The sequence below is a fragment of the Danio rerio genome, chromosome 9 (assembly GCF_052040795.2).
Source record: "Danio rerio strain M-AB ecotype USA chromosome 9, GRCz13ab, whole genome shotgun sequence".
Taxonomy (NCBI): domain Eukaryota; kingdom Metazoa; phylum Chordata; class Actinopteri; order Cypriniformes; family Danionidae; genus Danio; species Danio rerio.
Window position 1 is genome coordinate 28,015,461 of NC_141029.1, and position 16,799 is coordinate 28,032,259.

At 36.2% G+C, this 16,799-nt stretch overlaps 1 protein-coding gene and 2 long non-coding RNA genes across 27 annotated transcripts in view; 2 read left to right on the forward strand and 1 right to left on the reverse strand.

Moving 5' to 3' along the window:
- LOC141376138 (uncharacterized) overlaps positions 1-16,799 on the forward strand; it is a 1,062,333-nt gene that overhangs the window by 47,778 nt on the left and 997,756 nt on the right. For 24 of the 25 annotated variants that reach the window (XR_015499510.1, XR_015499506.1, XR_015499511.1 and 21 more), the window contains 2 exons: positions 9,666-9,923; positions 16,266-16,375. Coding sequence is in view for 16 of the 25 variants with exons in the window: in XM_087268008.1 (XP_087124134.1) it covers positions 9,725-9,923; positions 16,266-16,375 (309 nt within the window). In the remaining 9 variants the exon portion in view is untranslated. The remainder of the gene's footprint in view (positions 1-9,665; positions 9,924-16,265; positions 16,376-16,799) is intronic. The other variant, XR_015499513.1, reaches the window with a different exon arrangement.
- LOC147842379 (uncharacterized) overlaps positions 1-16,799 on the forward strand; it is a 463,094-nt gene that overhangs the window by 8,413 nt on the left and 437,882 nt on the right. The gene's annotated exons all lie outside the window — the stretch shown is intronic.
- LOC147842380 (uncharacterized) overlaps positions 1-16,799 on the reverse strand; it is a 219,867-nt gene that overhangs the window by 2,533 nt on the left and 200,535 nt on the right. The gene's annotated exons all lie outside the window — the stretch shown is intronic.

Genomic DNA, 16,799 nt, shown 5'->3' on the forward strand with positions numbered 1-16,799 from the left:
CTACTTTAGCCAGTCAGAACATTCAAATGCATTTACATCTGCGCTGTTTATGAAAATAAATATCTTTGAATATTTTTCCAGACACATTTATCCACTAGATGTTAGTCAGATAACATTTCTGAATGCCAACTGTGTAAATAAATATTGATAAACCGCTGTTTGTTTACCTTCAAGCTCTGCTTCAGTTGCTTGACGCGTGTGCATGTGAAGCAGAAGGTTAGCACCAGCACACACACATATCTATCCACAGAATTTGCAATGTTGTTAAATGTGTAAACATTTAGCTGCGGTTTGCGCTTCTGCCTTTGGATGTTTCTGGGAAAAAAAGCAGCTGCATGAATGCTAAAGCTTTAATTAAAAGTGAAACCATCAACAAAAACCCGACTTCTTCTATGTTCACAGATACAAGCGCAGGCATTTAGAGCTCATTTCTGGTTAATGATGTCAGAATTTAGCGGTAGTTTAGAATTGATTTATGAATGGTCTTTTCTGGAAAGATTCTGCAACGTCCTTGCAAGTGTGAACATCACTTTTTTACACTTACCGGTGAAGTCATTCCAGAAATTTTCCAGATATTTACCAGTATCGATGTGTGAAAGGGGCTAATGTGTAATTCTAGTAATAGCTTTGAATTTTGTGCAAAATGTGGTTATTTTTTTCATTTGTAGAAAAATATTTTGAAATTCACAATTCAGGAGTGCAACATTTATCATTCATTCATTCATTTTCTTTTTGGCTAAGTCCCTTTATTAATCTGGAGTCGCCACAGCGGAATGAACCGCCAACTTATCAAGCACATGTTTTACGCAGTGGATGCCCTTCCGACTGCAATCCATCTCTGGGAAACATCCATACACACTCTTACACTACAGACAATTTACCCTACCCAATTCACCTGTACCGCATGTCTTTGGACTGTGGGGGAAACCGGGGCAGATATTATTACAGTATGGTAATTTACGCGGGGAGAACATGCAAACTCCACACAGAAACGCCAACTGACCCAGCCGAGGCTCGAAGCAGCGACCTTCTTGCTGTGAGGCGACAGAACTACCTACTGCGCCACCACATCGCCTGCAACATTTAATTATACTTTATAATTTTGGTGACACAGTGACTCAGTGGTTAGCACTGTTCTTCTTGCCTCACAGAAGGTCACTAGTTCAAGTCCTGATAATTAAAAGGACTAAGCCGAAGGAAAACGAACAAATGAATTATAATATTTACTTGTAATACTTAATTGTACTTTATTCATATGATTAAACTTATACAAATTTATTAATTTCAAGAGAAAACTATTCTGTCAGAATGCCAAGTTTAGATTTAGCAATTTTGGCCTCATTACTTTTCTGAGTTTCCGAGTTTATTTTACACAACTCAGTGTTTTATGGTAGAATTCCAAGATATAAACCCAGCTAAATTAACATACTGTAATAATATCTGAATCGGATTCTTCACTAAAACTGAAAACTGGAGTCTTTACAAAACATGACATTTCACAGGTAGAACAATTAAATATGTGAAAACAAAATGCACACACACACACACACACACACGCGCACACACACACGCGCGCACACACACGCGCGCACACACACACACACACACACACACACACACACACTTTTTAAGGTGAGTGGTTGCAAACAGTTTATATGGGCTAAATATAAACAAACAAATTAATATTAATAAAAATGTTAAATTAATACAAATTTTGCCCGTACAAATTGTCTGCAACCATTTACCTAAAAAATTAGGTTAGTGTTTTTTTTTTTTCAGTGGTGTTTACTATTTTAAATAGATGAAGTGAAAATTTTGTCATTTATATTACACTTGTCATCAACTTGTTTTAGTTTCTTATTTTTTCCACAAAGAAGATATTTTGAAAAATGTTGGAAATCTCTAATCACTGACTTATATTTGTTTTTCCTACTATGGAAATCAGTGGTTTACAGTTTAACATTCTTCAGCAGAAATTTATATTTCCATGATTTGGAAACACTTGAGGGTGAGTAAATAATGAGTAACCTTCCATTTTTGATCGAGCTATACCATTAATTATGATACCAAATGTTGAATTCATTTTCTAAAATGTGTTATACTAAAACATACTTAATTGTAACACTTGCAGCATTCATTCCTTCATTTACCTTTGGCTTAGTCTCTTTTTTTATCAGGGGTGACCACAGTGGAATGAACCGCAAACTTATCCATCATATGTTTTACACAGTGGATGCCCTTCCAGCAGCAACCCAGTACTGGGAGACACCCATACACACTCATTCACACACATACACTATGGCCAATTTAGTTTATTCAATTCCCCTATAGTGCATGTCTTTGGATTGTGGGGGAAACTGGAGCATCTGAAGTAAACCCAAACCAACATGGGAGAACATGCAAACTTCACACAGAAATGCCAAATGACCCAGCTGGGACTCAAACCAGCGACAGTGCTAACCACTGAGCCACCATGCCCCCCTACAATTGCAACATATATAATGCTTTTATATTTCATATATGCATGCATACATTACATAATAATATGTAATTTGTGATCAAAATACATGCTGAATACATTTTAAGAGCAGCATAGTATTAGGCTACAGTGTTCTGCAAATTGCCTCCATCTTGGTCTGCTGAACTGTTGTGATCTACACAATCATCTGGAGATGGAGGAACGGCAGAGGCCATATGGCTGAATTACACGACACATGAGAGAGTCTGTGATTTGAGAAGAGGTGGAGGGCAAGAGAGGCAGAGAATAATATTACTCAAGAGAAGAGAGCAGACCTTCAAGACATTAAGAGGCAGGAAATAGCCTCACTCCGTCCTGTCAGGATCTGTAGAGACTGACCCTTAGTGACTCTTTTTAAAACACAAGCCCTCAAGACACCCTCTTGTTTGACCCGTTTTAGGAAGTCGTGATGGTGTAAACGGACTAAATGAAAGGAATAGAAGATTGAAACTCACTCATACACGTACAAGTGCAGGTCCCTTCAGCTCTCTCTGGATTTGTGTTATAACCTGGATCTTCTGATAGTGCCTTGTGAAGTCGACTTTATGGTGTTTTCGGCTGTCCTGAGAGAGATTTTTGTATTCATCGAGTTTATGTTCAATCTGAAGGCCACTTTATAAGGCACAGGGAACAAGTGTACATTGATACATCACGTACCAATAACTGAACAGAGAAATAGCAAGTGCTCAAAATGTGACAGTTTAAATACCACTGGACTGTGGAGTAAAATACATAGTAGACAGTCATCATGTATTTTCCTTTGGCTTATACTCTATTTCAGAGGTCACCACAGTGGATTTAACTGCCAACTATTCTAGCATATGTTTTACGCAGCGGATGGCCTTCCAGCTGCAACCCAGTACTGGGAAACACCCATACACACTGATTCACACATACACTATGGCCAATTTAGCTTTTTCATTTCACCTATTGCGTGGTGAATTTGTACTGTGGGAGAAACCGGAGCACCCTGAGGAAACTCAAGCGAACATGGGGAGAACATGCAAACTCCACACAGAAATGCCAACTGACCCAGCAGGGACTCAAACCATCGACCTTCTTGCTGTGAGGTGACAGTTCTAACCACTGAGCCACCATGCAGCCCAACATAGTAGACTTGCATAATATATTTTACCAAATCTTTCTCATACACACACATACACACACACACACACACACACACACACACACACACACACACACATTAGATTTTCATGTTCATGGAGACATGCAATAAACTGATTTTTAGACTGTTCAAACTTTACTCCTTCCCTTATCCCTCTAGATATAATCACCAAAGAAAAATTTGTCCAATTTTCAGTATCATTTTGTTTGATTCATAAGCATTTTTTAAATAAAAAAATATCCCCACAAGGTCAAAAATGCCTCGAATTACTATAAAAAAGTATTAATGTTTATGCAGGATGCATGTCCATGTGCTTGTGTGTTTATTATATCAGGACCAAACAAAAACAAAAAAAACAGCATTGATCATGATCAGCATGATCAGCCCCGAATTAGCATTTTGTAATTATTCATGGGATATCATATGAAGACTGTGTGTATATATCATATCGTTCTAATTTATTTATATACACTGTAAAAAACAACAACTTTTTTTTATGTCTGCTGGGGTGCCGAAAAAAGTCAAATAAAGGCTCATTAAATTACATAAATTTATTGTAAAATGTGTATCTAATTTAATGTCCTTTTTTTTAGGGTACATTTCTGTAATTTAATGGCTGTTACTTTGCAGGGTTTATTTCCAGCATTCCAGCTGCCTTTTTTTTTTAAGTGTATGAATGTAAAAAATGATGAGTTGATTTTAAAAAAGGGACTAAACTGATTAAAAGGTTTGGTTGACCACTTAAAGTGAGTAAACTTATTTCGTTCAATTAGTTAGCATAATTAGTTCCAGGTTAATATGGGTTTACTCACTTTTTAATGTCAAGTCAACTTGTCACTTATAAAGAGATAGTTTACCCAAAAACAAACATGTAAGAGTTTTTTGGACATATGAAAGTCATGGGGGTGTCACGGTGGCACAGTGAGTAGCACGATTGCCTTAGAGCAAGAAGGTCACTAGTTTGAGCCCCGACTGAGTCAGATAGAATTTCTGTGTGGAGTTTGCATGTTGTCCCCATGTTTGTGTGGGTTTCCTTCGAGTGCTCCTGTTTCTCTCACAGTCCAAAGACATGTTGTATAGGTGAATTGGGAAGGCTAAATTGGCCGTAGTGTATGTGTGTGAAAGAGTTTGTATGCATGTATCCCAGTGTTGTGTTGGCGGCTGAAAGGGCATCCGCTGCATAAAACATATGCTGGATAAGATGGTGATTCAATCCACTGTGGTGACCCCTAATTTATAAAGGGACTAAGTCGAAAAGAAAATGAATAAATGCATGAAAATCAAGGTTTATAGGTCTGTGTGATCTTTATGTTATATGTTATGATGTGTGTGTTGTGGTGTGCAAGGGTGGGTGTGTTTGTTTACCTTTTTCCCTGGCACCGTGCTTACGGATCAGCTGACTTAATCAGCATTCTCCAGCTGATGCCTGTTTTGTTGGCTATATATTCAGTCAGTGGTTCTCTGCTGGTTATCAGTCCATTGTTCTCATTTCAGTCAGTTTGTATTGTAGGGTTTCTCTGAAGTATGTTCAATGGGTGGCAAGATTGTTGGCCTAGTAGGAACTATTTGTATCTGGGCTTTTGCTCATTTTTCCTCATCTTCAGCTTTCTTCTGCCTTATTGAACTCTTGAGACTTGTTCATTGTCGCACTTCTCACAAATATCAGTTCACACTATTGGATCCTCTTTGTTTTCAATTGAGACAGTGCAATCTTAAAAAACCTGTAACCACTGACTTCTGTAGTAGGAAAACAAATACTACGGAAGTCAATGATTACAGGTTTCCAGCATTTTTATATCGGTAACACTTTACAATAAGGTTCATTAGTTAATGCATTTACTAACATGAACTAATCATGAACAACACATGTACAGCATTTATTAATCATAATTGAACATTTACTAATGCATTATTAACATTTAAGTCCATGCTTGTTAACATCTAGCTGCACATCCATTATGCGAATCTCCCGTTCCACCACATCCCAAAGGTGCTCTATCAGATTGAGATCTGGTGACTGTAGAGGCCTTTGTGTATAGTGAACTCATTGTCATATTCAGGAAAACAGTCTGAGATGATACACTGTGGTCATAAAAGGATGGGCATGGTCTACAATAATACTCAGGTAGGCTGTGACGTTGACACGATACTCAATTGGTACTAATTGGCCCAAAGTGTGCCAAGATAATATCTCTCCCATCATCAGCTTGAACCCTTGATACCAGGCAGAACGGATCCATGCTTTCATGTTGTACCATCCGAATTTCTCAGCAGAAATTGAGACACATCAGACCAGAGCCAGTGCTTTCCTGTTCTTAGCTGACAGGAGTGGCACCCGGTGTGGTCTTCTGCTGCTGTTGCCCATCCACCTTAAGGTTCGATGTGTTGTGCATTCAGAGATGCTTTTCTGCATACCTCGGTTGTAACGAGTGATTATTTGAGTTACTGTAGCCTTTCTATCTGCTCGAACCAGTCTGGCCATTCTAATCTAAACTCAACCACAGAACTGCCGCTCGCTGGATATTTTCTTTTTTGTGGATGATCCTCTGTAAACCCTAGAAAATGTTGTCCTCGAAATACCAGCAGATCAGTAGTCAGCACCAACAACCATGCCACGTTCAAAGTCACCTTTCTTCCCCATTCTGATGCTAGATTTAAACTACAGTAGATCGTCTTCACTATTTCTGTATGTCTATCTATCTATCTATCTATCTATCTATCTATCTATCTATCTATCTATCTATCTATCTATCTATCTATCTATCTATCTATCTATCTATCTATCTATCTATCTATCTATCTATCTATCTATCTATCTATCTATCTGTCTATCTATCTATCTATCTATCTATCTATCTATCTATCTATGTCTGTCTGTCTGTCTGTCTGTCTGTCTGTCTGTCTGTCTGTCTGTCTTTCTGTCTGTCTGTCTGTCTGTCTGTCTGTCTGTCTGTCTGTCTGTCTGTCTGTCTGTCTGTCTGTCTGTCTGTCTGTCTGTCTGTCTGTCTATCTATCTATCTATCTATATACTTGCCTGAAACTCCTACTGAGTGTATAAAGAGCATTAAACATTGAGACCCTGTGAATAGAAGCACTTCTTCTGTCCCACTCTTTCCTGTTCTTTAAATTCCTATCGTACACAAACACTCAGTGTCCATGTGGGCCGGCACTGCATTCAACCTAAAAAGCCTATTTGATCAGTCTCCACACATTTCACATCTAGGATCTATTTTATTTTCTTTCTTTTTTTAATCTTCAAAATCACCCTTGTGCATTTTAGCTCTTTGGATTTTGTGCTTTCTCCGTGAATCAGAAATCAGACAGGGTTTACAGAAGTGTGTGTATGTGTGTTTAACTTTACTCTTTGCTGCATACGCATGTACACACACTCACAACAAACAACCACTAAGAGCACAGCAGCGACACACAAAGAGCCTGCTGGAAGTAACCTATGCAGCCAGCATGTTAATGTCATCCAGCGTTAAGGAGTCGTGTATGTGTGTGTTGGCATGAGTGTGCGAGTGTGTTTGCCCCTCAGTGTCATGACAAACAGACTCAAACAGAGGGCAGAAAGCCGCCCAGTGGCCATGTTAGATGTGCTGTTCTCTTTAGATTGGGTGAATACCTGCCGATTGCTCCCCACGGCACTAATAAACCCTGTGACCCGCTGCTGTGCTCATTTCTGCTTGTACACTTTGTTAATATTTATGCCGCCATTAAACATTAATGCCCAGAGCTGACAATATGACTTACTCTCCAATCAAACTCAACTTACTTAACTTGAACTTTATCTTCATTTTAAAGTCACTATTTGTTTCTCAACGTCCTCTTTAATCTGCAGTTGTACAAGTGTAGAGTGATGCTTTTCAGGAGCTGGAGAGAAAAATAGTACAGTAAGTGGCAATTAAAATCCTTTTATCAGGACTATTGAGTAAAATTAAGATGTCAGGAATTTAAATCTGATTTATTGGTTTTATATTCAAATAAATTGTTTTTCTTTTGCTTAAAATGTAAAGTCATTACTATTGTGGTAAAGAATGTAAAGGCTTAATAAAGCAGTTTTGTTTAAACGCAGGAATACAGATTCTCTACATTCACTGATAAACGGATAAAAACTAGTTTTCAAAGAGGATGTAAACATTTATGCTGGGCACTGTACATAATACAATTTTACTAAATATTTATTTACACACAAATACACACAATTGGCTTTTCACAGATTAATGAGGACATCTAGTAGAGCATACACTGTTAAAAAAAATCCTGGTTGCTTTAAATTTTTGAGCTGAATCAAATTAACCTTATAAGTCTATTGAACTTATATTATGTCAAACTAACTTAAAACAGCATGCAAAACTTAAAACATGATTAACTTTAGTTTTATAAGTTACAATGACCTAAAAACTATTGGGATGTTCTGATGAGTTTTATTTTGCCCTTAAGTCCGACTCAATACCGAAACCTGATCTGATACTATATAATACATATAATACATAAAAAAGAATAAAGATGAGCAAAGAAACAGATCCACAATGTTTCTTACTTTTTATAGAATTCACCTTATTTTAACATTCAACAAATCTGATAACAAACAGAGCACTTCTGTGAGGTAGCTTAAACAATTAAGTACTAAATAGCATCAATTCTTCACTTTTGGACACAGCAGGCATTTAAACAAATAAAGTTTTCAAAGCCAGTGATGTGCTAGATGCATAGTTTAAAAAATGTTAAAATGTACAAAAAAAAAAAAAAAAAAAAAAAAAAAAAAAAAAATATATATATATATATATATATATATATATATATATATATATATATATATATATATATATATATATATATAAAACAAGAGATTTTCCTTGTTTACCAAATAAAGTGAATCTAATTGAATTTGCATTTTAAACATTAAATAAAAGTTAAAAATATATTATTTTTATTTCACATATTAAGGTTTTAGTTATGATACTGCCAAATAATTTGGCAGAAATCCGCAGATTTTTACAAAAATTCTCTGCAGAAATAGAAAAAAACGTCCACTGTTTCCATCTGGCCCTACTAATCGGTAACGGCCGAGGTAACGTCTGTTTCCAATCAAGTCTGCAACCACGTGAGATTTCCGATCACGTGATCAGCTCTGGACATCCCTACTAAAAACATGCTGTCATGACTAATTGATCATATAATTTTTTACAGTGCAATAATAAACTGTACAGATGGTATATTGTATTCTAGATTTTCAAACATGTCTTTCTGTATGGTTTATACTGTAAGGTGTTTGCGAATTGCTCATGCCCCCCTATTTAAAGGGATAGTTCACCCAAAAATGTTGGAAGGAAGATGTTGGAAACTGGTAACCACTGATTTCCATAATATCTGGAATTATTATCCTCTTTTGTGTTAGAATAATGAAAGAATTAAATTTTTTTTGGTGAACTATCACTTTACACATGCCAAGACAATATTCTCCAATCAAATTCAACTTACTCAACTTTATCTCATTCATTAATTTTCCTTTGGCTTAGTCCATTTATTCATCAGGGGTTGTCACAGTGGAATGATCCGCCAAATTATTTAGTATGTCTTTTATGCATCATATGCCCTTCCAGCTGCAACCCATCTCTGGAAAACACTCATACACACACATTTACACATATACACTACAGACAATTTAGCTTACCCATTTAGCTCACCTATAGTTCATGTCTTTGAACTGGAGCACATGGAGAAAACCCACGCAAACATGGTGAGAACATGCAAACTCCACATAAAATTGCCAACTTACCCAGCTAAGACTCAAACTAGCAACCACTGCGCCGCCCCTCAACTTTATCTCATAAAGCCATTATTTGTTGCTCAGTGCCCTCGTTATTCTGCAATTTACAGTCCATGAACTCAATGCAAAGAGGTTTTAATGTGGGTTTGCCAGTTCTATTTATGGAAGTCGGCCTGCATTACATTCATGAAGTGTGTGTGTGTGTTTGTGCAATAGTGATGTTTCATTTATCTTCTCCTCTATGACAGCAATGGGAACCAGAGCACTACAGAAGTGAGGTCACCTTCCCACCTGAAACAACAAGGACATGTTTGTTGGAGGAGGAGATGCGCAGGAAGTGTGTGTTAAGTGTCGTGGTCCCTCTGGAGATCTGCTGTTTTCTCAAAGGGGTCTTAATAGCATCTCAAGGGAAGCTGATCCTGATCCGTTTACCTCGTGTTGCCTCTCTGAAGTCATCTTTTTTGACCTTCTCTCTGTCTCTGGGTCTGATGTGACGGATCCGACAGGTAAGAGAGATTGACGGTGCCGGGTAACGCAGAGAGCGTCTGTGTTCACGCGCGTTTCCAGAATCCTGCTGAGTTTTGAGTGGCGGGTCAGCTTCTTTTAGCTCCTCCGTCCTGCTGAACAAACAAAGTTTTATAGGGTCGCAAACAACCTCCCTCACACAAACACATGAGTAAACAATTGTGACCCCGCTGAGGTCTGTGTGAATGGAGCAACGTCCACTCACACACATAGACATGCGTTTACCTAGCTGTTTAAATGAGGACTTCAATAGGCTTCGGTTGTTTTTAGTCAGAGTGGGTGTAATGGCTACAGCCTAACCCACAGTAAAAAAACAAAAAAACTAAAAAAACAAGGAAGTTTTTGACAGATTTAGCAGTCTGCTTAGGGAAATTGCCCTCGTTGCTCTGTAAAAAACGCAGGGTTCCACACCATTCATGTTGTCTTAACAGATATTGATAGTTAACTTAATAAATGTAAGTGGATTGAGAATAAAACACTTTATTTGGCCAAACAATTAGCAAGAGTTGTGTTGTTTCTGCTCAATTTAAATAAGTAGTTTGAACAAGCAGCAAAAAGTAATATTTTGAGTGTGCAAACCCTTGCCTTACAGGCCAGTATTATTTTAACAAATGTCACAATCCATCATTTTACTTTTATAAATTTAGTCTAATGTACGTTTATAGAGGATCTGTGATTTTGAACAGTTTTAGGCGCAATTTTAGACAAAACATCTACATATTTGTAATATTTTTAGTTTGTTTTTAATTACAAACAAACAGAAAGTGAAAAAAACTTTGTTTCTTTCTTTAAAATAAAAAGAGTTCATGGCTTTTTGAACAGATTGATGGAGGAATGGTCTGATACCTCATCAGCCTGAGGTATCAAGACATTTGTGCAGCCCATTACTTTACAAACCACAGGAGAGGGCAATTTCTTCAGCAGGATAGCACTCTTTCTCATACTTCAGCCTCCACATCAAAATTCCTGAAAGTAAAGAAGGTCAAGGTGCTCCAGGATTGGCCAGCCCAGTCATCAGACATGAACATTATTGAGCATGTCTGGGGTAAGATGGGAGGAGGCATTGAACATGAATCCAAACTTTTGGATAAGCAAAAGTTTGGATTCTTTTTTCTAAGCAAAGTCACACCTTACTGTCCTAATGAAATAATTAAAAATCAAGGCTTGATCATATTTTTTTTGGTAAAATAAGCATAATCTAGGGGCCTTTGCCTTTTATACAAACCACTTCTGATACCAAATGATCAACTAAAACTTGGATAGGTGACAAGACTTTTGTCAGGTAGTACACTCTCAGAAGAAAAGCTACATGGTGGTAGAAATAATGTTCCTTGAGGAACAGTTTTGTACTTTTGTAAAGATTGTACCTTATATGATACAGAAAAGACCTCTTATGATACTGTTCTGTACATTTTATAGTACAACTGAAATAAAGGTACACAATTGTTCCCATATAAAACATACAAAAGTGTTGATCAACTTTTTCTTATTAACAATATCTATAAAAATAAATACGACTGGAAAGGCAAAGTAATTTTATGAATAATTTCTAGAAGAAAGAAACATATAAACATGGATAGAATTATTAAATAATAGAATTATTAAATTATATAATACAATATAAAAAAAACTGGTAAAACATAAAACTGTAGGTATTGTTATCTAAACATTGAAGGCATTTAAATAAATGTTTGGTAAGCATTTTTGACACTGTTAAGGTACAAAGTGTCTTGTCACTGTGGTGGTACCTTTATGAAACAGATTTGTACCTTTAATGAAGTCACAATATTGTATCTGCAGCTTTTAAAAAGAAAAGGTACATTTTGGTTTCCCATGGTACAAATTTGTTTCTTTGTCATACAAATCTGTCACATATAAAGGTCCTGCCTGAGTGACAAGGGTTTGTACCTTCTTTGGAACAACATTGTACCATTTTTTTTCTGAGAGTGTAGAGTTGATAGATAGATAGATTGATTGATTGATGTATGGATAGAACACTTGCACAAATTAAATTGTACAGACATGATCAATCATTTAAATATATAAAAATACATACAGTGTTTCCTCATAATAGCTCTAATTAATTCCACACACACACAAGGTGTTGAGTAGGATTCCACACCTTTTGGCCAATTGAATAAAAGACTAATGATAAACACACACACTTTACACCACACACCCACTCACCCCCACACACACACATATAGCGCAGCGCTGAATGATGAGGATTAGGAGGTAAAAGAGAAGGAAAGATGTGAAGAACCTGTGATGATAGATGCACATTCACATCAGGCTTATGGATGTGTGTGTTTCCGGAGCGTTCAGATTAGAACACTTAAATAAATTCTTCTCGGAATTAATCTTTATTTGATGTAGCTGCAGAAAAACAGTCAAAAGAGATTCAATTATTTACAATGACGAAGGTTCAGCTGAAAAAGCGCAGCGCGTGTCAGACAGAATGTATTTAAGAAGGCTGAGATCATTTTTTTTTTAGAAAAATACTCTGAAAAATTCAGTTCCTCTGCACCACACATATATTTGGGTGAGTGGTTAAACTCATTTGGCATTTTCCAAAAGGGAAGTTGAGAGATAAGCAGGATTAGTAAGAACAACAGCTGCTGGACGGGAGCTGCAGTCAGTCTGTCAGTGTGTCTCTCTTACTGCTACAGAAAGCTTGCTTAACGTGCCTCTGACTGACAGAAGAGAACAAGCGAGATTGGTGGCGAAATAAGGAAGGGTGGAGGAACAAAGAAAAACAAAAATACAACCAAAAAAGATCCCCTCCTTCAGAATGGAGAAACGGGATGTCCTCAGGATGGGACTAAAGTGGAGAGAAGCAGGACATACAAGGACAGAGGATGTCCAAACTTGCTGACCGTTGCAGTTTATTGACATCCATATTACTGTATATCAAGACATTTATTTCTTAATATACATTAAATGTCAAGTAAATCAAATAATAAGTTCATATAAAATGTATTAAACACTATATCCATTGTATTTAATGTTGTTTTAATTTGGGGGTGAGGCTGTCCTCAGTTTCACTTCCTGTTAGGTTTTTAAAACACACCTTTAAATAACAAAATCCTACTTATGACATCAACCTACAGGACGTGACATTGTTTTGGATGGAAAACACCTGGGTGGAATTAATTAACTATTATTTTTATTATAATTAGTAGTAGTATTTTAAGCGTTGTGTTGTGTTAACCACTAGTAGTACTAGTAGTATTAGTACATTTTAAACTTAATAAATTCATATTTATTATAATAATGTTATGGTTTCTAAATATCAGACATAATTGGATTTACATGATTATTGTGTTTCTAATCTGTAGTTTTTAAGAAGTAGTCTACTAAATGAATAAATGTACATTGATACAAATCAGAGCATAACATGTTCATTGGTTTTAAATAAATGAGTGTTTATGTTTCCAGATATGTGTATATTCTTTTTTTGAAAACAGTATCAGTGTTTTAAATTCAGAAAAGTTAGGAAATATCCCTGATATTTTTTTACACCCAATGAAAACATTTGTTTGTTTGACCCATAAATCAAGTGGCCCATTTACAGTAACTGACCCCGTTTTCAAGTGATCTCTTTATTTTGTCTCTTTCTTAAGTTATACTTATTAGCCCTCCTGTGAAATTTAAATTTTTTGTGATGTTTAACAGAGCAATAATAGTATTTTTAACAATTTCCAATTTTAAATACACTACCGGTAAAAAGTTGAAAATATAACAATTTAGCCTTTATTTTAAAAATTAAAAAACACTGCCTTGATAAACAAAGTCATGTTATTTAAATCATAAAAAAATATATATATATATATATAATAATAACAATAATAAAAAAAAACTGACCCCAAACTTAGTATAGTATCAGTGTATCTAGGGAAAAGTCTTTTTTCTTTTAGTTTGGCTGGAATGAATGAATGAAGGAATGAAATGCTAATGTCAACATCATTAGCCCCATTGAGAAATAATATATATTTTTTCTGAATGGCTACAGAAAATAACGGTTGCTTATCAACTTACCTAATTAACCGAATCTGCCTGGTTAAGCTAATTAAGCATTTAAATACTGTTTTAAGCTGAATGCTTGTATCTTGCATAATAACTGGAAAAATATTATGTATTATCATCGTGCAAACAAAACACTTTAGTTCTAAGACATTGTTGAAAATCTATTGATCTAAATGATAAATCTAAAATTTTTATTATAAATAATTAAAAATGAATTACAAAGTCATAAGAAGGCTAATAATTTTGCCTTCAAATGTAACTGTATCATATATTCATAATAAGTCAAACTCCTGGAAGGCTGCAGCCCTGCACTGTTTAGTTTCAATCCTGCTTTAACACACTCACCTGTAAGTTTCAAACACAACTGAATGACTCAATTAATTTGATCAGGTGTTTTTAATTAGGGTTAAAGCAAAACTGTGCAGAGCTGCGGCCCTCCAGGAACTGAGTTTGATGCCTGTGCTGTAAATAAATAACAAGCTTCACCGATTGACGAAAGTGAAAGAAAAAACCTCAAGAGAAACCATGCTTTTGTAATGATAACGACCATTTCTCCTGACCAAACTTTGTGTGCATAGCTGTAGTCTAGGCAACAGAGGCTGTACAACACTGGACGTCCTTCGTGGAAAACTGCACACAGCAAAGTCCTCTGAGTACAATGTACTCAGTTTAGATAGTATTTGGTCCTTCTTTAAAGAAGGGCAAACATGTTGGTAATAAGTGAAGCTGCTGTTTGTGGAGTTGCTTATTGTTTGATTTGATCCTCTGCTGAGATTTTGAGAGATTTAATGTTTTATATTTCAGCTGATTTCATCTAAGGCTGTGACTAAAGTCAGCTGTAGTTTTGTGTTTCTCTTCTGTTTCTGCTTATTAACAACAGGTGCTCAGTCATCACCTAATTAATCCTTTCATTGTCTCATTAACTTGAGTAACTTTAACTCAATTTAAATAGGGACCAAATACTATCTAAATTGAGTACATTTTAGGATTTTGCTGTGCAGGTGTGAGAAGGTCACCAGCCGGTGATCATACTTGCCCACGGGATCAATGTGAAGACTCGTCTGTTTAAACATTATTTGTGTTAATGTGTTAGTTTGTAGTCATGATGCACACACCTTAATTATGTGAAAAAAACTTCCTGATTAAAGTTTATTCTGCAAATTACTTTGTAAGAAATTGTTGCTGACAAAATTAGTCATTGAGAAGGCTGCACCTTTCACCTGTTCTTTGTTTTTGTTATATCAAAATTTAGAGGATAATGAATCATCTTGAAACACTCTTGGTTTGAACCCCCAAACAAGCATTGATCAGCAGCAGCACTGCATTTTTCAAATCATTGCACTCTTACCACTTCTACATAGAGACCATCTGGAAAGTTTCCTCTTTTCTGACATGCCAGCGAGTTTTAAGCTACAGTGGTTCCGAAAGTAACACTTTCAATGTAAATGCCGCCTCATTTGGTGCATTGTTTTCATTGTATGAAATGAGTGTGAGGTTCATATACTTTAAATGTTCCATGATGAATTAGATAATTATAGTTCTCTTTTAGCCTGAAGCAAAGGTGCGGCTTGTCTTCAGCGCACACACAAACGACTAACTCATGCAAAAACACCTCTCACCTTACTTTTCCCCAGTACACTCACCACCTACGCTAATATATTCTCCAGGCACCAGCTCTTTTATCTTTATACTGTACGTTATTACTTCTTTATGAGCAGGCTTATCGTCCTATTCTGACAGAAAGCCGATCCAAATATTCAATTTGTGACAGTTCTTCTTTAACACGGCACATTACAGCAAATCCCAAAAGCTGCTACTTGAGATTAGCAACACATTTTTAAGCATAATGTTGGTATAACATGCTCTAGTTGAGCTGCAAGAATGTTTTCATGCTGTTGACAGACTGATTGAGTTTAATTATTTGGCCTGACGCGTCGGGTTTTGTTTTGTTATGTCTGGGAGTCTGTTGGGTCTGATATCCGTCATCGAGGTGCCGTGGGGAGGCGCATGTAAACATGACTGACACGTGTATGGAGCTTCAACATGAGATTAGAGAGTTCTCAAAGCTTTGTGACCTTCTTTTCTCCACTGTGGGTTTGGAACGCCTTCATCTTTGAAAGTTTCTTCCATTATGAGTGGCAAATTTCAGATGCACTTTCGGGGGTCTATGCTAGCCAAGCAAAAAATCACTTTTCAACATTTTTGATTGTTTTTTTCTTTCACAATATGGCTGAACACACACCCATCCAAGTACTTTTTCCCTCATCTCTGCTTTATTGTGTTTCTTCACTCTGCAGGTATTGTCAAAATCCAATGGAGACTTAAGACTCATATGCGTTTCTGGAATAAATACGATGGACTGTTAAACCAAGTCGTCAAAGCATGGAGAATTGGCCGATCATCAGAGGTTGGTGTCTTTAGAGAGTTGATGTCTTCAAATCTTACATTGTTCTGCCTGACCAAAGATTTTTGCATCTGGCCTACATAAAAGTTTTTTTTAAGGAATAATTAATATGGGCTTATAAATCAGGCCCTAAGCTCAGGGATAGTGAGTGATATGGGCTGGTCCCAAAATGATGATGATGCATCACTTTTAAAGTTAACCAAATTACATTCTCAGCAGTGCACATTTTGATACACTTTTGGTAGGAAAGTGAGGAAATCACTGAAGAAATTTACAAAGTATCTTTATGGAACATGATCTTTACTTAAAATATTGATTTTTGGCATAAAAGGAAGCTAATAATTTTGGCCTACACTTCTGGTCAGCAGTTTGAGGTCAGTTTTTTCCATGTTTTTTTTTTTTAATATTCTATTCATCATCATTTATT